Raw genomic sequence first — 23,167 nt, 5'->3', positions numbered from 1 at the left:
ACAGCCACCCCAGATCATCTTTGTCTTTCTACAGCCACCCCAGATCATCTTTGTCTTCCCCACAGCCACCCCAGATCATCTTTGTCTTCCCCACAGCCACCCCAGATCATCTTTGTCTTCCCCACAGGTCTTTACTCCCTCCTGCTGCGGCCTACTCCCACACCGCCCTCCCTGTTCCCTCGTCCTCTGAAAACGTGCGTGTGTGTGAGAGAGAGGGAAAGGCAGTGAGAGAGAGATGTCATGTTTTGTATATTATCTACCTCACTTGCTTTGGCAATGTTAACACATGTTTCCCATGCCAATAAAGCCCCTTGAATTGAATTGAATTGAGAGAGAGAGAGAGAGAGAGAGAGAGAGAGAGAGAGAGAGAGAGAGAGAGAGAGAGAGAGAGAGAGAGAGAGAGAGAGAGAGAGAGAGAGAGGCAAAGTGAGAGAGGAGAGGCAGGCACTGAGGGAGTGTGGATATTGATAGATAGGCCGTGTCTAGACTTGTCAGTTCATGCAGCTTTTGTATTCTGATCATAGAGTTCTGATCATGGAATTCCGAACTCGTCATGTGTCTACCAGGTCCACAGTGTGTCCTGGATTCCCTTTTTCCTGCACTATATTCAAATGTCAGTATGCATTCTGCAAACGATGGAACAGGATAAATCTGATACAACTTGATGTCAGTAGCTAACTACTGTAGCTAACTAGCCAGCTAACCTCTGTAACTAGCCAGCTAACCTCTGAACTAGCCAGCTATCCTCTGTAACTAGCCAGCTAACATCTGTAACTAGCCAGCTAACCTCTGTAACTAGCCAGCTAACCTCTGTAACTAGCCAGCTATCCTCTGTAACTAGCCAGCTATCCTCTGTAACTAGCCAGCTAACCTCTGTAACTAGCCAGCTAACCTCTGTAACTAGCCAGCTATCCTCTGTAACTAGCCAGCTAACATCTGTAACTAGCCAGCTAACCTCTGTAACTAGCCAGCTGTCCTCTGTAACTAGCCAGCTATCCTCTGTAACTAGCCAGCTAACATCTGTAACTAGCCAGCTAACCTCTGTAACTAGCCAGCTGTCCTCTGTAACTAGCCAGCTAACCTCTGTAACTAGCCCGCTAACCTCTGAACTAGCCAGCTAACCTCTGTAACTAGCCAGCTAACCTCTGTAACTAGCCAGCTGTCCTCTATAACTAGCCAGCTAACCTCTGTAACTAGCCAGCTAACCTCTGAACTAGCCAGCTAACCTCTGTAACTAGCCAGCTAACCTCTGTAACTAGCCAGCTAACCTCTGCAACTCACCAGCTGTCCTCTGCAACTAGCCAGCTAACCTCTGTAACTAGCCAGCTGTCCTCTGTAACTAGCCAGCTATCCTCTGTAACTAGCCAGCTAACATCTGTAACTAGCCAGCTAACCTCTGTAACTAGCCAGCTGTCCTCTGTAACTAGCCAGCTAACCTCTGTAACTAGCCCGCTAACCTCTGAACTAGCCAGCTAACCTCTGTAACTAGCCAGCTAACCTCTGTAACTAGCCAGCTAACCTCTGTAACTAGCCAGCTAACCTCTGCAACTTGCCAGCTGTCCTCTGCAACTAGCCAGCTAACCTCTGTAACTAGCCAGCTAACCTCTGTAACTAGCCAGCTATCCTCTGTAACTAGCCAGCTATCCACTGTAACTAGCCAGCTAACCTCTGTAACTAGCCAGCTGTCCTCTGTAACTAGCCAGCTAAAATCTGTAACTAGCCAGCTAACCTCTGTAACTAGCCAGCTGTCCTCTGTAACTAGCCAACTAACCTCTGTAACTAGCCAGCTAACCTCTGAACTAGCCAGCTAACCTCTGTAACTAGCCAGCTAACCTCTGTAACTAGCCAGCTATCCTCTGTAACTAGCCAGCTATCCTCTGTAACTAGCCAGCTAACCTCTGTAACTAGCCAGCTAACCTCTGTAACTAGCCAGCTAACATCTGTACCTAGCCAGCTAACCTCTGTAACTAGCCAGCTGTCCTCTATAACTAGCCAGCTAACCTCTGTAACTAGCCAGCTAACCTCTGAACTAGCCAGCTAACCTCTGTAACTAGCCAGCTAACCTCTGTAACTAGCCAGCTAACCTCTGCAACTAGCCAGCTAACCTCTGTAACAAGCCAGGCAAACACGTTCCTTGCACGCTAGGAACACATTTCCTCCAATATTTAATGAAAAAAAGGTGCCTTAGTTTTCTGAAAACTTGTGGGCAGAGTGCTGACAACATCACACACTGTATTCGCCTTTGTTAGCCTGATTGCTTCCAGACTGAGGAGAAACCCACAATGTGTCCCTGACCTGTCGTTTCAATGCGATCTTCGTATTTTGATAGCAGAAGTCGCATGTACACTACGGTTCAAAGGTTTGGGGTGACTTAGAAATGTCGTTGTTTTTTAAAGAAAATCACATTTTTTGTCCATTAAAATAACATCAAATTGATCAGAAATACAGTGTAGACATTGTTAATATTGTAAATGACTATTGTAGCTGGAAATGGCAGATTATGGAATATCTACATAGGTGTACAGAGGCCCATTATCAGCAACCATCACTCCTGTGTTCTAATGGCACGTTGTGTTAGCTAATCCAAGTTTATCATTTTAAAAGGCTAATTGATCATTAGAAAACCCTTTAGCAATTATGTTAGCACAGCTGAAAACTGTTGTTCTGATTAAAGAAGCAATGAAACTGGCCTTCTTTAGACTAGTTGTGTCTCTTGAGCATCAGCATTTGTGGGTTCAATTACAGGCTCAAAATGGCCAGAAACAAAGACCTTTCTTCTGAAACTCATCAGTCTATTCTTGTTCTGAGAAATTAATGCTATTCCATGCGAGAAATTGCCAAGAAACTGAAGATCTCGTACAACGTTGTATACTACTCCCTTCACAGAACAGCGCAAACTGTCTCTAACCAGAATAGAAAGAGGAGTGGGAGGCCCCGGTGCACAACTGAGCAAGAGGACAGGTACATTAGAGTGTCCAGTTTGAGAAACGCCTCACAAGTCCTCAACTGGCAGCTTCATTAAATAGTACCCGCAAAACACCAGTCTCATCGTCAACAGTGAAGAGGCGACTCCGGGATGCTGGCCTTCTAGGCAGAGTTCTTCTGTCCAGTGTCTGTGTACTTTTGCCCATCTTAATATTTTATTTTTATTGGCCAGTCTGAGAAATGGCTTTTCCTTTGCAATTTTGCCTAGAAGCCCAGCATCCAGGAGTTGCCTCTTCACTGTTGACACTGAGACTGGTGTTTTGGGGGTACTATTTAATTAAGGAAGCTGCCAGATTCTAGCTCCAATAGTCATTTACAACATTAACAATGTCTACACTGTATTTCTGATCAATTTTATGTTATTTTAATGGACAAAAAAATTAGCTTTTCTTTCAAAAACAACGACATTTCTAAGTGGCTCCAAACTTTTGAACGGTAGTGTATGTGTCAAGTGTAAACACAGTGATGGATAGATAGATAGATAGATAGATAGATAGATAGATAGATAGATAGATAGATAGATAGATAGATAGATAGATAGATAGATAGATAGATAGATAGATAGATAGATAGATAGATAGATAGATAGACAGACAGACAGACAGACAGACAGACAGACAGACAGACAGACAGACAGACAGACAGACAGACAGACAGACAGACAGACAGACAGACAGACAGACAGACAGACAGACAGACAGACAGACAGACAGACAGACAGACAGACAGACAGACAGACAGACAGACAGACAGACAGACAGACAGACAGACAGACAGACAGACAGACAGACAGACAGACAGACAGGGAAACAACAAACTATCTATAGAAGCTATATTACAGAATAACACTAATAATAAGCAATGAACCAGAAGTGATGGAAAAACCTCAATACATTAAAAATACTTTATTCTACAGAACCTACACTATGATCCAGAGGTGATGAAATACAGCACTCAACAACACATTGAAAACGTTACGTTCTAGTTCCACGTACAGTAGGCGTACTGTGCTTTCTGTATTGTCTCTCCTCTCTCTGGCGACAGACTGATAACGTAAATGTCAAATCACATAGCTAGCTAGAGTAGCTGAGATTTGCTTCTGATTTCCGAGATAATCTAGGACGAGTTTATTAAAGTCAATATTTTTTTTTGCTTTGCACAAGATGACACTGCTTTGCAGTGCATACAATTACATGGATATAATCAGCACTAAATGATAACCCAACAAATTTCCAAGACTCCTTATCACAATTTCTATCTACGCATCCCACTTGTTTTAGGATCCTCCATTTCCTGTCTCTGTGTCTGAGATCTTTACAGGAACCTTCTTAATGAACGCTTCACCAATCAGGACAGAGATACTGACAGTGTCTGAAATGACGCACAATTCCCTACATAGTACATTACTTTTGATCAGAACCCTGTAAATGAAATAGGGTGCCATTTTCACACTGCATCAGGCAAACATCTTTAATTAAACATCTCCTTGGCATCCTTTCTCTCATCTCCTCTCTCTTTGCCTGTTAGACTTCTACCCATGGGTGGGAGGACGGAGAGAAGGAAGGAAGAATCTGGGGAGGAGAGCAAGAGAAGGAAGGAGGAAGCCGGGGAGGAGAGCGAGAGAAGGATGGGGGAGAAAATCAGAGATTCAGTATTGTCCTCCTAGAACACTATTTTTAAATCAAGTTCCCAAATTGAACTTTTTTTAGTGCACTACTTTTGACTTGGGCCCATAGGGCTCTGGCAGTGCACATTGTAGGGTGACATTTTGCGACGCAACCTTAAAACCCTTTTCCTGATGTGTCAGAGCGGGCTCAAATACAAGTTGGAATGTGTATCTTTTTAATAGCTACAGATAAGGTCATAATCCAAAACGCAAGCAGTCATTTTTAATGACTTTCAGTCCTAATTAAGGTGATGTATAAAGTGACTGCTGGTGTTGAGGACGTGCCTGTCATCCCTATGGTCAAACAATCTATTATTGTAGCTATCAGGACCGAGGCTTGGCCTGGGAAGACCTGGTGAATGGATGGTGAAAAGAGTTGGAATGTTCTTTCAACAAATAGAATCAACTAATCTCCTCAATGAGAGCCAATGTCAAATAGTTCACAATAGAACTCAGAACATGGAACGCAGAACATAGAACTCAGAACATGGAACGCAGAACATAGAACTCAGAACACTGAACTCAGAACATAGAACTCATAACATAGAACTCAGAACACGGAACGCAGAACATAGAACTCAGAACATGGAACGTAGAACATAGAACTCAGAACACTGAATGCAGAACATAGAACTCAGAACATAGAACTCAGAACACGGAACGCAGAACATAGAACTCAGAACATGGAACGCAGAACATAGAACTCAGAACATGGAACACAGAACATAGAACTCAGATCACGGAACGCAGAACATGGAACACAGAACATAGAACTCAGATCACGGAACGCAGAACATGGAACGCAGAACATAGAACTCAGAACATGGCACGCAGGAAGAGATGTCACTACTCCTGTGGACTTAAGGGTGACATAAAGATACACTATGGAAGTTAAGTTGTGAATTATTTACCTCAAACCTCAATGTTGACCGTAGGCCTATAGATCATATGCATATTATAATATTAATCTATTTCTTATCTCATGAAACCAGAAAAAATCTGCATGAATTTGTTCTTAAATTACACTGAATAAAAATATTAACGCAAATGCAAAGTGTTGGTCCCACCTGACAGGTGTGGCATATCAAGAAGCTGATTAAACAACACAATCATTATACAGGTGCACCTTGTGCTGGGTACCATAAAAGGCCACTCTAAAATGTGCAGTTCTGTCACACAACACAATGCCACAGATGTCTCAAGTTTTGTGGAGCGTGCAATTGACATGCTGACTGCAGGAACGTCCACCAGAGCTGTTGCCAGATAATTGCATGTTAATTTCTCTACTATAAGCCGCCTCCAATGTCGTTTTTGAGAATTTTATAGTACGTCCAAACGGTCTCACAAGCACAGACCACATGTATGGTGTCATGTGGGCGGGCTGTTTGCTGATGGCAACGTTGTGAACAGAGTGCCCCATGGTGACAGTGGGGTTATGGTATGGGGCAGGCATACGCTACAGACAACAAACACAATTGCATTTTATCGATGGCAATTTGAATGCACAGAGATACCGTGATGAGATCCTGAGGACCATTGTTTAGAGCTTGAGGTAGTCAGTCACCTCATACAAGTACTTGGGAGTATGGCTAGATGGTACACTGTCCTTCTCTAAGCACATATCAAAGCTGCAGGATAAAGTTAAATCTAGACTTGGTTTCCTCTATCGTAATCGGTCCTCTTTCACCCCAGCTTCCAAACTAACCCTGATTCAGATGACCATCCTACCCATGCTAGATTACGGACACGTAATTCATAGATCGTCAGGTAAGGGTGCTCTCGAGTGGCTAGATGTTCTTTACCATTTGGCCATCAGATTTGCCACCAATGCTCCTTATAGGACACATCACTGCACTCTATACTGCTGCTGCAGTCTGCAGTCTATACTACTGCTGTATACCCGTCGCAAGACCCACTGGTTGATGCCTATTTATAAAACCCTCTTAGGCCTCACTCCCCCCTATCTGAGATATCTACTGCAGCCCTCATCCTCCACATGTTAAAGGTCACCAAAGCACACATATCACTGGGTCGCTCCTCTTTTCAGTTCGCTGCAGCTAGAGACTGGAACGAGCTGCAACAAAAACTCAAACTGGACAGTTTGATCTCAATCTCTACATTCAAAGACTCAATCATGGACACTCTTACTGACAGTTGTGGCTGCTTTGTGTGGCCCCCGTCCCCGCAGGAGGCCCTTTGCCTTTTTGTAGGCCATCATTGTAAATAAGAATTTGTTCTTAACTGACTTGCCTAGTTAAATAAAGGTTAAAAAAATAAATAAATAAAACAATTGTGAGGCCTATTCTTTTTTAAGGTGACCAACAGATGCAAGTCATGTGAAAATCATGGATTAGGGCCTAATGAATTTATTTAAATATACTGATTTCCTTATATGAACTGTAACTCAGTAAAATCTTGAAAATTGTTTCATGTTGCATTTGTATTTTTGTTCAGTATAAATCGTTATGTCCCACTACGTTCTCCTAAGAGACGTGGTTGCAATACAGTCAGAGCTCGTATTATTAGTTTGTTGTATTTTAGCCCCACCTAGTGAGTAGTTACAATATGGATAATCTTGCAGTGGTTCCTAAACTTTTTATAGTCCCGTACCCCTTCAAACGTTCAACCTCCAGCTACGTACCCCCTCTAGCACCAGGGTCAGCGCAATCTCAAATGTTGTTTATTGCCATCATTGTAAGCTTGTCACACACACACACTATATGATACATTTATTAAACATAAGAATGAGTGTGAGTTTTTGTCACAACCCGGCTCGTGGGAAGTGACGAAGAGCTCTTATAGGACCAGGGCACAAATAATAATATAATAATAATCAATCATTTTGCTCTTTATTTAGCCATCTTACATATAAAACTGTATTTGTTCATCGAAAATTGTGAATAATTCACCACAGGTTAATGAGAAGAGTGTGCTTGAAAGGATGCACATAACTCTGCAATGTTGGGTTGTATTAGAGTCTCAGTCTTAAATCATTTTCCACACACAGTGCAAATGAGTGCCGAGAATGCACTCTCACATAGGTACGTGGTTGCAAAGCGCATCAGTGTCTTAACAGAATGATTTGCCAAGACAGGATACTCTGAGTGCAGCCCAATCCAGAAATCTGGCATTGGCTTCTGATTAAATTCAATTCTCACAGAACCGCTTGTTGCAATTTCGATGAGGCTCACTTGTTCAGATATCGATAAGTGGATGGAAAGACATGTGTGTTGTCCTTGTTAATGCAGACAGAGAAGAGCTCCAAATTCTTAATGATAGCCTCAATTTTGTCCCACACATTGAATATAGCTGTGGAGAGTCCCTGTAATCCAAGATTCAGATCATTCATGCGAGAAAAAACATCACCCAGTTAGGCCAGTTGTGTGAGAAACTCGTCATCATGCTGTCACGCCCTGACCATAGAGAGCCTTTTTATTCTCTATATTGGTTAGGTCGGGGTTTGACTAGGGTGGGTGATCTAGGTTGTTTTATTTCTATGTTGGCCTGGTATGGTTCCCAATCAGAGGCAGCTGTTAAGCGTTGTCTCTGATTGGGGATCATATTTAGGCAGCCATTTCCCCACTGGTTTTTGTGGGATTTTGTATATGTGTAGTTGCCTGTGGGCACTGCTTGAGCTTCACGTTTTGTTTATTGTTTTTGTGAGTTTCCATTATTAAACATGTGGAACCTAAATCACGCTGCACGTTGGTCTGACTATATTTCCAGTTCGTACGACGAGCGTGACACTAATGGCTTGGAGTAGAAGCTGTTGAGGAGCCTTTTGGTCCTAGACTTGGCGCTCCGGTACCACTTGCTGTGCGGTAGCAGAGAAAACAGTCTATGACTAGAGTTTCTGATAATTTTATGGGCTTTCCTCTGACACCGCCTTTTATATAGGTCCTGGATGGCAGGAAGCTTGGCCCCAGTGATGTACTGGGCCGTACGCACTACCCTCTGTAGCGCCATACGGTCAGATGCCGAGCAGTTGCCATACCAGGCGGTGAAGCAACCGGTCAGGATGCTCTCGATGGTGCAGCTGTAGAACCTTTTGAGGATCTGGGGGCCCATGCCAAATCTTTTCAGTCTCCTGAAGGGGAAAAGGTGTTGTCGTGCCCTCTTCACGACTGTCTTGGTGTGTTTGGACCATGATAGTTCGTTGGTGATGTGGACACAAAGGAACTTGAAACTCTCGACCCGCTCCACTACAGCCCTGTCAATGTTAATGGGGGCTTGTTCGGCCCAGCTTTTCCTGTAGTCAGCTCCTTTGTCTTGCTCACATTGAGGGAGAGGTTGTTGTTCTGGCACCACACTTACAGTTCCAACATAAAGTGTCCTAATATGTCGTTGGGCCATCACGAGCCGCCAGAACAGTATAAATGCGCCTTGGCATAGATTCTACAAGTGTCTGAAACTCTGTTAGAGGGATGAGACATCATTCTTCTACTTGCTTCCATTCAGTCACAAGAGCATTAGTGAGCTCAGGCACTGATGTTGGGCGTTTAGGCCTGGCATTCCAATTCATTCCAAAGGTGTTCGATGGGATTGAGGTCAGGGCTCTGTGCAGGCCAGTCAAGTTCTTCCACACCAATCAAGATAAACCATTTCTGTATGGACCTCACTTTGTGCACGGGGGCATTGTCATGCTGAAACAGGAAAGGGCCTTCCTCAAACTGTTGCCACAAAGTTGGAAGCACAGAATCGTCTAGAATGTCATTGTATGCTGTTGAGTTAAGATTTCCCTTCACTGGAACTAATGGGCCCGAACCACGAAAAACAGCCCCAGACCATTATTCCTCCCCCACCAAACTTCACATTTGGCACAATGCATTCGGGTAGGTAGCGTTCTCCTGGCATTCGCCAAACCTAGATTTGTCCGTCAGACTGTCAGATGGTGAAGTGTGATTCATCGCTCCAGAGAACCCGTTACCACTGCTCCAGAGTTCAATGGCGGCGAGCTTTACATCACTCCAGCTGACGCTTGACATCTTAGGCTTGTGGAAACCCCTTTAATGAAGCTCCCGACGAACAGTTCTGGTGCTGACGTTGCTTCCAGAGGCAGTTTGGAACTCGGTAGTGAGTGTTGCAACCGAGGACAGACAATTTTTACCCCCGACACACTTCAGTACTGGATAGTCCCATTCTGTGAGCTTGTGTGGCCTACCACTTCGCGGCTGAGCCGTTGTTGCTCCTCTATGTTTCCACTTCACAATAACAGCACTTACAGTTGACCGGGGCAGCTCTAGCAGGGCAGAAATTTGACTAACTGACTTGTTGGAAGGTGTCATCCTATGACAGTGCCACATTGAAAGTAACTGAGCACTTCGGTAAGGCCATTCTACTGCCAATGTTAATCAATGAAGATTGCATGGCTGTGTGCTCAATTTTATACACCCGTCATAAGCAGGTCTGGCTGAAATAGCCGAATCCACTCATTTGAACGGGTGTCCACATACTTTTGTATATGTAGTGCATGTACTGCCGAATTATGTATACTGTATAAACTCTGGATTGCTGATGCTAAGTATTAGTCAGTGAGAGGCTTTGAAGCCACCATGTTGGTACTCCCCAGTAGGAGCAGTCCTCCATAGGAATGAATGGAATTCGCGTCCTCAGAGCATGCGCAGACCAGCTTGCTGGTGTGTTTACGGACATATTCAATCAATCCCTATCCCAGTCTGCTGTTCCCACATGCTTCAAGAGGGCCACCATTGTTCCCGTTCCCAACAAAGGTAAGGCAACTGAGCTAAACGACTACTGCCCCGTAGCACTCACTTCCGTCATCATGAAGTGTTTTGAGAGACTAGTCAAGGATCATATCACCTCCACCCTACCTGACACCCTTGACCCACTCCAATTTGCTTACCGCCCCAATAGGTCCACAGACGATGCAATCGCAATCACAATCACACTGCCCTAACCCATCTGGACAAGAGGAATACCTATGTAAGAATGCTGTTCATCGACTACAGCTCAGCATTTAACACCACAGTACCCTCCAAACTCGTCATTAAGCTAGAGACCCTGGGTCTCGACCCCGCCCTGTGCAACTGGGTCCTGGACTTTCTGATGGGATTCCCCCAGGTGGTGAGGGTAGGTAACAACATCTCCACCCCGCTGATCCTCAACACTGGGGCCCCACAAGGGTGCGTTCTCAGGGTGTACTCCCTGTTCACCCATGACTGCGTGGCCATGCACGCCTCCAACTCAATCATCACATTTGCGGACGACACTACAGTGGTAGGCTTGATTACCAACAACAACGAGACGGCCTACAGGGATGAGGTGAGGGCCCTCGGAGTGTGGTGTCGGGAAAATAACCTCACACTCAACGTCAACAAAACAAAGGAGATGATCGTGGACTTCAGGAAACAGCAGAGGGAGCACCCCCCTATCCACATCGACGGGACAGTAGTGGAGAAGGTGGAAAGTGTTAAGTTCCTCGGCGTACACATCACGGACAAACTGAAATGGTCCACCCACACAGACAGTGTGGTGAAGAAGGTGCAACAGTGCCTCTTCAACCTCAGGAGGTTGAAGAAATGTGGCTTTTCACCAAAAACACAGATGCACAATCGAGAGCATCCTGTCGGGCTGTATCACCGCCTGGTATGGCAACTGCTTAATTTGATTTAATTTGAAATCTACAGTATTTCAATTAAATGTTTCAAGGACAAAATTAAATGTATTGAAGTATTTTGTTGTTGTAGTGGGGACATAATACAATTTAAAAGTATGTATTCATGTGTCTGTAATAAAATGAAAGAGGCGAAAACAAATGTAGACATTAATAAATGCATTTCTATATCTTCCTAACTATTTTTACACTGGTGGGGGAGTATCAAGATGGAGGCACGGTGGCTTCAAAACAGAGCCCCCTATAAGTCATCTAGTGTATATATAAATCATTGGTACTGCCAAGGGAAATTTACTAAGAACATGTTTAACCCTATCACGGATCTGATCAATTTACATATGATATCTTAAAGTGGAGAAAAACATTGAGATAGATTTGACTTGATACACATAGACAAGACAAAAGGTTTACTGCAAATTTTACATTTATTTAACTTTAAGAGCAGAATGTGAACGAAATTGAGCTGGGTTGTGCTCGATGACCATGTTCCCTTTCAACCCATGATCTGTAGAGGAAAGGACAGAAAATTAATTAGACCGGCATTTCCACATTTGCCCAAAATACAGTCAATATTGTTACTGAGACGGACACCAATTTGACAAATTAAATTGTGCATAACAATGTCATAGACACGCTTGGAGAGAAATAAAGTAATGTTCTTAGTTCCTAGCTATACAGGACGTACCCCGTTCATCCAGCTGATGTAAGCAGACACACGGGTGAAGACGGTGGGCTTGCGGGTAGCGTTGCATCCGGCACTGGAAACGAAGCTGGCAATACCATGGACATAGTACTGACCGTTGACCTGGCAGTTCAGGGGGCCACCAGAGTCTCCCTACAATGATGGAGAGAGAGAGAGAGCTTCATCAGGACTGAGACCAGGGCAACAAACTTACAACACATCAATGATTTGTTTTTTCAGTTCTAAATATGTAAGCAATGACATCATTTAAATTATAAAGAAATATAAACTACACTGCATTCATTCAAAAACATGTTGTAGTCCTCAGCAGTAGACCACTAAGAGAATTGGTAAGATGTTGGAACAAGAGAGACAGGGTTGCAGGTTCAAACCCTGGAACAACCTCCCCCCCCCCCCGAACCCCAATTGACTGCAATATGTAACCCAATTATTCCATTAGACTGGTCTTACGTTGCAACCAGCGTTGGCTCCGCCACCGGCACAGACCATGGTGGTCTTGATGGTAGATCCCCACCAGCCAGAGCTGGAGCAGGTCTGGTGGTCAACGCTGGGTAGCCAAGCCTGCTTCAGGCTGCTGGACAGAGGACCGCCGGCTACAGGAAGGACAGGGGACACGTTAGAGGAGATAACAGGATGGGAATCATATGGCTAGATCAACTTGTAGAAAAAAAACTAGAAACTAGACACAAATATAAATGTACAGATATTTACCCAAAATCATTTACAAGTTCAGTTACTGTTAGCTACTTATGCAACTCACTGGAGGTGCGTCCCCATCCGGTGATGTAGCAAGGGTTGTTGTTGGGCAGGATCTGGTCAGAGGGAGGAAGAGCAGCCAGCTGGACAGCAGAGTTCAGGGAAGCATCGGTGTCCAGACGCAGCAGAGCAATGTCATATCTGAGGGTTAGAGGAACACAATGTTATATCTGAGGGTTAAAGGACCACAATGTCATATCTGAGGGTTAGGAGGAACACAATGTCATATCTGAGGGTTAAGAGGAACACAATGTCATATCTGAGGGTTAAGAGGAACACAATGTCATATCTGAGGGTTAAGAGGAACACAATGTCATATCTGAGGGTTAAGAGGAACACAATGTCATATCTGATGGTTAAGAGGAACACAATGTCATATCTGAGGGTTAAGAGGAACACAATGTCATATCTGAGGGTTAAGAGGAACACAATGTCATATCTGAGGGTTAAGAGGAACACAATGTCATATCTGAGGGTTAAGAGGAACACAATGTCATATCTGAGGGTTAAAGGAACACAATGTCATATCTGATGGTTAAGAGGAACACAATGTCCTATCTGAGGGACAGAAGCACATGTCCAGGAGGCTTCATTTTCACCTCAAATCATAAATCTTTCTTACATACTCCATCCTAACCTTCTTCCTGTTCTTTGGTGCTTCAACCCGAACACATCTACTTAATACTAGGATCATTGTCCAGGTAATTGTTATTATAAACATACTACAGAAGACTTAAGACATAAAATGGTATCATTAGAATCTGTCAAAAATAGAGACATTTAACTAGCGTAGCTAAATTCAAACCAATTATTGACGAAAATTTGAATTTCTTTAAACAAAGATAAAAAATGGATTACAAATGAATTCCGTACCCTGCAGCAACGCTGTTGGAGTTCCACAAGTTGTGGACGTAGACTTTGTTGACGGTCATGATCTGCTCCTTACCCTCGATGCTGTTCAGGTTGTGGTCTCCCAGAACCACACGCCACGTCCTCTGGCTGCACACACACGTAAGCAATAATACATTGGTCAGTTAGGAAGTTACTTCCATATCCTATAAATGGCATTTCAATCAAAATTAACAAAACTTGCTATTTATCTTGTATAATGTATTTGTATCTGTGTATTATTTATTTGTGTAACGTTAACTCTTGGAAAAATGTTGTTATTCTATAATGTCTTCTTTTGTCCAACCTGTCCACACAGTGAGCAGCAGTCATGACCCATCCTCTCCTGATCAGACTACCTCCACAGGTGTGGTAGTAGGAGCTGCCAGACTTGTACTGGAGAGATATCTGAGGACAAGAGAGAAAGAGAGAGAGAGGTGAGAGGAGGATGTTAAAGATGAGAAGACAAGGCCTCCCAAGTGGCTCATCCAACACGGCCAGCTTCCCTGTGGAACACTTAAGACACCTTGTAGATTCCATGCCCCGATGAATTGAGGCTGTTCTGAGAGCAGAAGGGGGTGCAACTCAATATTAGGAAGGTGTTCTTAATGTTTTGTATACTCAGTGTATATTCAACTACCTTGAGTATTTGTAAGTTAGTATTTTCAAAAATACTACAAAAAACAAATATTTTCTGCCTAGGTCTAGTGCTCAAAGTTTAATTCAAGTAACATGTCTCAACAGTAATATATTTTTTTTTGCCTGGTCCCAGATCTGTGTGTATCATAGCCAACTCCTATGACCGTGGAGTATCGAAGAGTTGGCTTAAGCACATATAGTACAGTCCTGGGATCAGGCTAATGTTTTACCTGCCAGGGCCAGGAGTTGGGCTGGGCGACCTCACCACCAACAACTCTCTGGTCAGGAACATCTTCCAAGTATCTGGGCTGTGGCTCCAGATCCACAGACAGCACTGCAGGAGGTTACCAGGGGGGGAAAAAACATACAGCTAAATGTAGATTTCTTATGGATGCTGTACGTACTCAAAGACAGAGAGAGAGAGAGAGAGAGACACAAGGAAATTGAGAAAATGGAGAGGGAAGAAGAGAGTCTGAATAAGAAGAGTGAGTGAGAGTGAACGGGGGGGTGGGGGGTAAAAAGGCAGACAGTGAGAGTGAACGGGGGGGGGGGGGGGGTAAAAAGGCAGACAGAGAGAGTGAACGGGGGGGGGGGGGTAAAAAGGCAGACAGAGAGAGTGAACGGGGGGGGGGGGTAAAAAGGCAGACAGAGAGAGTGAACGGGGGGGGGGGGGTAAAAAGGCAGACAGAGAGAGTGAACGGGGGGGGGTAAAAAGGCAGACAGAGTGTCTGGAAGAAGTTCAGTTCTTACCCAGGGCTGCGAGAGCGCTCAACAGGACGAACCTCAGCATGTTTTCAGTCTGTCAGTGTCAGTCTGTCCTGATGGAATATTCCTGTCCCTGTTTTATACCCTCAGGAGGCAGGACACCCCAACTGACCTCCTCCTGTCTGGTTTGTCTCGACCAGGGTGTAGGGGTGCGTCCCAAATCACACCCTATTATGTGCACTAAAGTCTGAATCAAATGTAATTTGGGAAGTAGGTGTACTGTATTTTCAGATTGGCAGCACAGCGTGTAAAATGGAACTGCTGCAGCTGTTATTATCAGCACAAGATAAGCAAAAGGCAAACAGAAATACCCACATGAAAAACAAACCCGAGGGGCTTACAATCTGGACAATAAACCACATTGGAGCCTTTCTTGAAGTGTACAGAGTATTTCAAACATTTCATAAAAACTTATATTTTATCTCCAACACCTTTAAAACAGTACTATTTTCCAATAATTACACAAGATAAGGTAATGATCCTGGAAAAATCCACTGTACAGTAATACAGCTGGATCTGCTAACCCTACCCCAGGTACTGTAGAGTAATACAGCTGGATCTGCTAACCCTAACCCAGGTACTGTACAGTAATACAGCTGGATCTGCTAACCCTAACCCAGGTACTGTACAGTAATACAGCTGGATCTGCTAACCCTAACCCAGGTACTGTACAGTTATACACCTGGATCTGCTAACCCTAACCCAGGTACTGTACAGTAATACAGCTGGATCTGCTAACCCTAACCCAGGTACTGTACAGTAATACAGCTGGATCTGCTAACCCTAACCCAGGTACTGTAGGTGAGGTGAGGCGAGGCCAAAGACCTTGGACAGTGAGATAATGGTGGGACAGAACACAGGTGGTTATCTGCCGCCACCCTGACGTTGTACAAACACCTAAACCCCAGCCAGTCCAGACCAGACAGGTAGATTTTCCAGAAATCCTGGGTGGAGTTGTCCCTCCTAGCTTATTCTCTCCCGATTCCAGGAATCCTCCAACCAGGATTTTGGGAAAACTGTGGCATTTTGGGAAAGTTACCTGAATGTTGTAACCATAGATAGATCAGGTTGGGTGTTCTGAGTCCTCCTGCCTCCTGAGGGTATAAAACAGGGACAGGAATATTCCATAAGGACAGACTGACACTGACAGATTGAAAACATGCTGAGGTTCGTCCTGTTGAGCGTTCTCTCAGCCCTGGGTAAGAACTGACCATCTCTATATTCTATCTCCTTGAAGAACTGACCATCTCTGTACTCTATCTCCTTGAAGAACTGACCATCTCTGTACTCTATCTCCTTGAAGAACTGACCATCTCTGTACTCTATCTCCTTGAAGAACTGACCATCTCTGTACTCTATCTCCTTGAAGAACTGACCATCTCTGTACTCTATCTCCTTGAAGAACTGACCATCTCTGTACTCTATCTCCTTGAAGAACTGACCATCTCTGTACTCTATCTCCTTGAAGAACTGACCATCTCTGTACTCTATCTCCTTGAAGAACTGACCATCTCTGTACTCTATCTCCTTGAAGAACTGACCATCTCTGTACTCTATCTCCTTGAAGAACTGACCATCTCTGTACTCTATCTCCTTGAAGAACTGACCATCTCTGTACTCTATCTCCTTGAAGAACTGACCATCTCTGTACTCTATCTCCTTGAAGAACTGACCATCTCTGTACTCTATCTCCTTGAAGAACTGACCATCTCTATACTCTATCTCCTTGAAGAACTGACCATCTCTGTACTCTATCTCCTTGAAGAACTGACCATCTCTGTACTCTATCTCCTTGAAGAACTGACCATCTCTGTACTCTATCTCCTTGAAGAACTGACCATCTCTGTACTCTATCTCCTTGAAGAACTGACCATCTCTGTACTCTATCTCCTTGAAGAACTGACCATCTCTATACTCTATCTCCTTGAAGAACTGACCATCTCTGTACTCTATCTCCTTGAAGAACTGACCATCTCTATACTCTATCTCCTTGAAGAAATGGCCATCTCTATATTCTATCTCCTTGAAGAAATGGCCATCTCTATACAGACTATTTATTCACCCTCTGATTGAGACTAATAGAGTAGATTTAGATTTGATTAGGATCCCCATTAGCCGACGCCAATGGCGACATCTATTCTTCCTGGGGTCTGACACATACAGAAAAAGACATTACAAACAAAGATACTTTACAATTTACATACAGTACATTTCAAAACATTAACATAGACATTACAGACTTACATGCATATATAAATAACTACTTAAAGTATACATATGCCATAACTAGGTTACATATGGCTTTACTAGGTTAACTAAGTCAAATAGGGGAGAGACCATACAGAAAACATATGCCTTAACTAGGTTAACTAGGTCAAATTATGGGAGAGACCATACAGAAAACATATGCCTTAACTAGGTTACATATGCCTTAATTAGGTTAACTAGGTCAAATAGGGGAGAGACCAGTGGACTGCAAGGTCTGAGCGAGAGGGGGGGACAGTAACTTTCTACATTTCTACACATTTTGCCATGGTGCAAAGACTTAAATGTGCATTTTTATAGCTAACCCGTTTCCACTGCTCCAGAGTTCAATGGCGGCGAGCTTTACATCACTCCAGCTGAGGCTTGACATCTTTGGCTTGTGGAAACCCATTTCATGAAGCTCCCGACGAACAGTTCTGGTGCTGACGTTGCTTCCAGAGGCAGTTTGGAACTCGGTAGTGAGTGTTGCAACCGAGGACAGACAATTTTTACCCCCGACACACTTCAGTACTGGATAGTCCCGTTCTGTGAGCTTGTGTGGCCTACCACTTCGCGGCTGAGCCGTTGTTGCTCCTCTATGTTTCCACTTCACAATAACAGCACTTACAGTTGACCGGGGCAGCTCTAGCAGGGCAGAAATGTGACTAACTGACTTGTTGGAAAGGTGTCATCCTATGACAGTGCCACGTTGAAAGTAACTGAGCACTTCGGTAAGGCCATTCTACTGCCAATGTTAATCTATGAAGATTGCATGGCTGTGTGCTCAATTTTATACACCCGTCATAAACAGGTCTGGCTGAAATAGCCGAATCCACTAATTTGAACGGGTGTCCACATACTTTTGTATATGTACTGGGGGGGCACCGGGGGCAAACTACCTGCCCTCCAGGACACCTACACCACCCGATGTCACAGGAAGGCCAAAAAAGATCATCAAGGACAACAACCACCCGACTCAAATCTCTAGCCACTTTAATAATAAAAAATTGGATGTAATAAATGTATCACTAGTCACTTTAAACAATGCCACTTTATAGAATGTTTACATACCCTACATTACTCATCTCATATGTATATACTGTACTCTATACCATCTACTGCATCTTGCCTATGCCGTTCGGCCATCGCTCATCCATATATTTATATGTACATATTCTTATTCATTCCTTTACACTTGTGTGTATAAGGTAGTTGTTGTGAAATTGTTAGATTACTTGTTAGATATTACTGCACGGTCAGAACTAGAAGTACAATCCTTTCGCTACACTCGCACTAACATCTGCTAACCATGTGTATGTGACCAATAACATTTGATTTGATTTGATTTGAAATCTAGAGTATTTCAATTAAATGTTTCAAGGACCAAATTTAAATGTATTGAAGTATTTTGTTGTTGTAGTGGGGACATAATACAATTTAAAAGTATGTATTCATGTGTCTGTAATAAAATGAAAGAGGCAAAAACAAATGTAGACATTAATAAATGCATTTCTATATCTTCCTAACTATTTTTACACTGGTGGGGGAGTATCAAGATGGAGGCACGGTGGCTTCAAAACAGAGCCCCCTATAAGTCATCTAGTGTATATATAAATCATTGGTACTGCCAAGGGAAGTTTACTAAGAACATGTTTAACCCTATCATGGATCTGATCAATTTACATATGATATCTTAAAGTGGAGAAAAACATTGAGATAGATTTGACTTGATACACATAGACAAGACAAAAGGTTTACTGCAAATTTTACATTTATTTAACTTTAAGAGCAGAATGTGAACGAAATTGAGCTGGGTTGTGCTTGATGACCATGTTCCCTTTCAACCCATGATCTGTAGAGGAAAGGACAGAAAATTAATTAGACCGGCATTTCCACATTTGCCCAAAATACAGTCAATATTGTTACTGAGACGGACACCAATTTGACAAATTAAATTGTGCATAACAATGTCATAGACACGCTTGGAGAGAAATAAAGTCATGTTCTTAGTTCCTAGCTATACAGGACGTACCCCGTTCATCCAGCTGATGTAAGCAGACACACGGGTGAAGACGGTGGGCTTGCGGGTAGCGTTGCATCCGGCACTGGAAACGAAGCTGGCAATACCGTGGACATAGTACTGACCGTTGACCTGGCAGTTCAGGGGGCCACCAGAGTCTCCCTACAATGATGGAGAGAGAGAGAGAGCTTCATCAGGACTGAGACCAGGGCAACAAACTTACAACACATCAATGATTTGTTTTTTCAGTTCTAAATATGTAAGCAATGACATCATTTAAATTATAAAGAAATATAAACTACATTGCATTCATTCAAAAACATGTTGTAGTCCTCAGCAGTAGACCACTAAGAGAATTGGTAAGATGTTGGAACAAGAGAGACAGGGTTGCAGGTTCAAACCCTGGAACAACCTCCCCCCCCGAACCCCAATTGACTGCAATATTTAACCCAATTATTCCATTAGACTGGTCTTACGTTGCAACCAGCGTTGGCTCCGCCACCGGCACAGACCATGGTGGTCTTGATGGTAGATCCCCACCAGCCAGAGCTGGAGCAGGTCTGGTGGTCAACGCTGGGTAGCCAAGCCTGCTTCAGGCTGCTGGACAGAGGACCGCCGGCTACAGGAAGGACAGGGGACACGTTAGAGGAGATAACAGGATGGGAATCATATGGCTAGATCAACTTGTAGAAAAAAAAACTAGAAACTAGACACAAATATAAATGTACAGATATTTACCCAAAATCATTTACAAGTTCAGTTACTGTTAGCTACTTATGCAACTCACTGGAGGTGCGTCCCCATCCGGTGATGTAGCAAGGGTTGTTGTTGGGCAGGATCTGGTCAGAGGGAGGAAGAGCAGCCAGCTGGACAGCAGAGTTCAGGGAAGCATCGGTGTCCAGACGCAGCAGAGCAATGTCATATCTGAGGAATAGAGGAACACAATGTCATATCTGAGGGTTAGAGGAACACAATGTCATATCTGAGGGTTAGAGGAACACAATGTAATATCTGAGGGTTAAGAGGAACACAATGTCCTATCTGAGGAATAGAGGAACACAATGTCATATCTGAGGGTTAAGAGGAACACAATGTCATATCTGAGGAATAGAGGAACACAATGTCATATCTGAGGGTTAAGAGGAACACAATGTCATATCTGAGGGTTAGAGGAACACAATGTCATATCTGAGGGTTAAGAGGAACACAATGTCATATCTGTGGGTTAGAGGAACACAATGTCATATCTGAGGGTTAAGAGGAACACAATGTCATATCTGAGGGTTAGAGGAACACAATGTCATATCTGAGGGTTAAGAGGAACACAATGTCATATCTGAGGGTTAGAGGAACACAATGTCATATCTGAGGGTTAAGAGGAACACAATGTCATATCTGAGGAATAGAGGAACATGTCCAGGAGGCTTCATTTTCACCTCAAATCATAAATCTTTCTTACATACTCCCTCCTAACCTTCTTCCTGTTCTTTGGTTCTTCAACCCAAACACATCTACTTAATACTAGGATCATTGTCCAGGTAATTGTTATTATAAACATACTACAGAAGACTTAAGACATAAAATGGTATCATTAGAATCTGTCAAAAATAGAGACATTTAACTAGCGTAGCTAAATTCAAACCAATTATTGACGAAAATTTGAATTTCTTTAAACAAAGATAAAAAATGGATTACAAATGAATTCCGTACCCTGCAGCAACGCTGTTGGAGTTCCACAAGTTGTGGACGTAGACTTTGTTGACGGTCATGATCTGCTCCTTACCCTCGATGCTGTTCAGGTTGTGGTCTCCCAGAACCACACGCCACGTCCTCTGGCTGCACACACACGTAAGCAATAATACATTGGTCAGTTAGGAAGTTACTTCCATATCCTATAAATGGCATTTCAATCAAAATTAACAAAACTTGCTATTTATCTTGTATAATGTATTTGTATCTGTGTATTATTTATTTGTGTAACGTTAACTCTTGGAAAAATGTTGTTATTCTATAATGTCTTCTTTTGTCCAACCTGTCCACACAGTGAGCAGCAGTCATGACCCATCCTCTCCTGATCAGACTACCTCCACAGGTGTGGTAGTAGGAGCTGCCAGACTTGTACTGGAGAGATATCTGAGGACAAGAGAGAAAGAGAGAGAGAGGTGAGAGGAGGATGTTAAAGATGAGAAGACAAGGCCTCCCAAGTGGCTCATCCAACACGGCCAGCTTCCCTGTGGAACACTTAAGACACCTTGTAGATTCCATGCCCCGCCGAGTTGAGGCTGTTCTGAGAGCAGAAGGGGGTGCAACTCAATATTAGGAAGGTGTTCTTAATGTTTTGTATACTCAGTGTATATTCAACTACCTTGAGTATTTGTAAGTTAGTATTTTCAAAAATACTACAAAAAACAAATATTTTCTGCCTAGGTCTAGTGCTCAAAGTTTAATTCAAGTAACATGTCTCAACAGTAATATATATTTTTTTGCCTGGTCCCAGATCTGTGTGTATCATAGCCAACTCCTATGACCGTGGAGTATCGAAGAGTTGGCTTAAGCACATATAGTACAGTCCTGGGATCAGGCTAATGTTTTACCTGCCAGGGCCAGGAGTTGGGCTGGGCGACCTCACCACCAACAACTCTCTGGTCAGGAACATCTTCCAAGTATCTGGGCTGTGGCTCCAGATCCACAGACAGCACTGCAGGAGGTTACCAGGGGGGGAAAAAACATACAGCTAAATGTAGATTTCTTATGGATGCTGTACGTACTCAAAGACAGAGAGAGAGAGAGAGAGACACAAGGAAATTGAAAAAATGGAGAGGGAAGAAGAGAGTCTGAATAAGAAGAGTGAGTGAGAGTGAACGGGGGGTGGGGGGGTAAAAAGGCAGACAGTGAGAGTGAACGGGGGGGGGGGGGGGGGGGTAAAAAGGCAGACAGAGAGAGTGAACGGGGGGGGGGTAAAAAGGCAGACAGAGAGAGTGAACGGGGGGGGGGTAAAAAGGCAGACAGAGAGAGTGAACGGGGGGGGGGTAAAAAGGCAGACAGAGAGAGTGAACGGGGGGGGGGTAAAAAGGCAGACAGAGAGAGTGAACGGGGGGGGGTAAAAAGGCAGACAGAGTGTCTGGAAGAAGTTCAGAGCTTACCCAGGGCTGCGAGAGCGCTCAACAGGACGAACCTCAGCATGTTTTCAGTCTGTTAGTGTCAGTCTGTCCTGATGGAATATTTCTGTCCCTGTTTTATACCCTCAGGAGGCAGGACACCCCAACTGACCTCCTCCTGTCTGGTTTGTCTCGACCAGGGTGTAGGGGTGCATCCCAAATCACACCCTATTATGTGCACTAAAGTCTGAATCAAATGTAATTTGGGAAGTAGGTGTACTGTATTTTCAGATTGGCAGCACAGCGTGTAAAATGGAACTGCTGCAGCTGTTATTATCAGCACAAGATAAGCAAAAGGCAAACAGAAATACCCACATGAAAAACAAACCCGAGGGGCTTACAATCTGGACAATAAACCACATTGGAGCCTTTCTTGAAGTGTACAGAGTATTTCAAACATTTCATAAAAACTTATATTTTATCTCCAACACCTTTAAAACAGTACTATTTTCCAATAATTACACAAGATAAGGTAATGATCCTGGAAAAATCCACTGTACAGTAATACAGCTGGATCTGATAACCCTAACCCAGGTACTGTACAGTAATACAGCTGGATCTGCTAACCCTAACCCAGGTACTGTACAGTAATACAGCTGGATCTGTTAACCCTAACCCAGGTACTGTACAGTAATACAGCTGGATCTGATAACCCTAACCCAGGTACTGTACAGTAATACAGCTGGATCTGATAACCCTAACCCAGGTA

General features: G+C 43.6%; 2 protein-coding genes across 2 annotated transcripts; both read right to left on the bottom strand.

The window, feature by feature from the left end:
* Nucleotides 1-11,691: 11,691 nt before the first annotated feature.
* LOC120023990 (elastase-1) lies at nucleotides 11,692-15,153 on the bottom strand. The gene is made up of 8 exons (XM_038968084.1): nucleotides 15,022-15,153; nucleotides 14,502-14,605; nucleotides 13,940-14,040; nucleotides 13,618-13,743; nucleotides 12,749-12,885; nucleotides 12,439-12,581; nucleotides 11,971-12,120; nucleotides 11,692-11,790 (listed from the first exon to the last, which is right to left on the bottom strand). The coding sequence occupies exons 1-8, from the start codon at nucleotides 15,059-15,061 to the stop codon at nucleotides 11,779-11,781; spliced, it is 813 nt and encodes a 270-aa protein (XP_038824012.1). The 5' UTR covers nucleotides 15,062-15,153; the 3' UTR covers nucleotides 11,692-11,778.
* Nucleotides 15,154-19,033: 3,880 nt separating this feature from the next.
* LOC120058115 (elastase-1) lies at nucleotides 19,034-22,556 on the bottom strand. Its single transcript, XM_039006592.1, has 8 exons — nucleotides 22,444-22,556; nucleotides 21,895-21,998; nucleotides 21,333-21,433; nucleotides 21,011-21,136; nucleotides 20,088-20,224; nucleotides 19,777-19,919; nucleotides 19,313-19,462; nucleotides 19,034-19,132 (listed from the first exon to the last, which is right to left on the bottom strand). The coding sequence occupies exons 1-8, from the start codon at nucleotides 22,481-22,483 to the stop codon at nucleotides 19,121-19,123; spliced, it is 813 nt and encodes a 270-aa protein (XP_038862520.1). The 5' UTR covers nucleotides 22,484-22,556; the 3' UTR covers nucleotides 19,034-19,120.
* Between the last annotated feature and the right edge of the window lie 611 nt (nucleotides 22,557-23,167).

Source organism: Salvelinus namaycush, chromosome 2 (assembly GCF_016432855.1).
Source record: "Salvelinus namaycush isolate Seneca chromosome 2, SaNama_1.0, whole genome shotgun sequence".
NCBI lineage: Eukaryota > Metazoa > Chordata > Actinopteri > Salmoniformes > Salmonidae > Salvelinus > Salvelinus namaycush.
This window is presented reverse-complemented; position numbering and strand designations above follow the sequence as displayed.

Bases quoted from the DNA above. Each gene is read 5' to 3' on its own strand.
- LOC120023990 (XM_038968084.1), bottom strand. From the start codon at position 15,061: ATGCTGAGGTTCGTCCTGTTGAGCGCTCTCGCAGCCCTGG. The intron at 14,041-14,501 runs GTAAAACATTAG...TCTTGTCCTCAG, and splicing joins CCAACTCCTGGCCCTGGCAG to ATATCTCTCCAGTACAAGTC. The intron at 12,886-13,617 runs GTACGGAATTCA...TCTAACCCTCAG, and splicing joins TCCAACAGCGTTGCTGCAGG to ATATGACATTGCTCTGCTGC.
- LOC120058115 (XM_039006592.1), bottom strand. From the start codon at position 22,483: ATGCTGAGGTTCGTCCTGTTGAGCGCTCTCGCAGCCCTGG. The intron at 21,999-22,443 runs GTAAGCTCTGAA...AACCTCCTGCAG, and splicing joins GAGCGCTCTCGCAGCCCTGG to TGCTGTCTGTGGATCTGGAG. The intron at 21,137-21,332 runs GTTGGACAAAAG...GTGTGTGTGCAG, and splicing joins GCTGCTCACTGTGTGGACAG to CCAGAGGACGTGGCGTGTGG.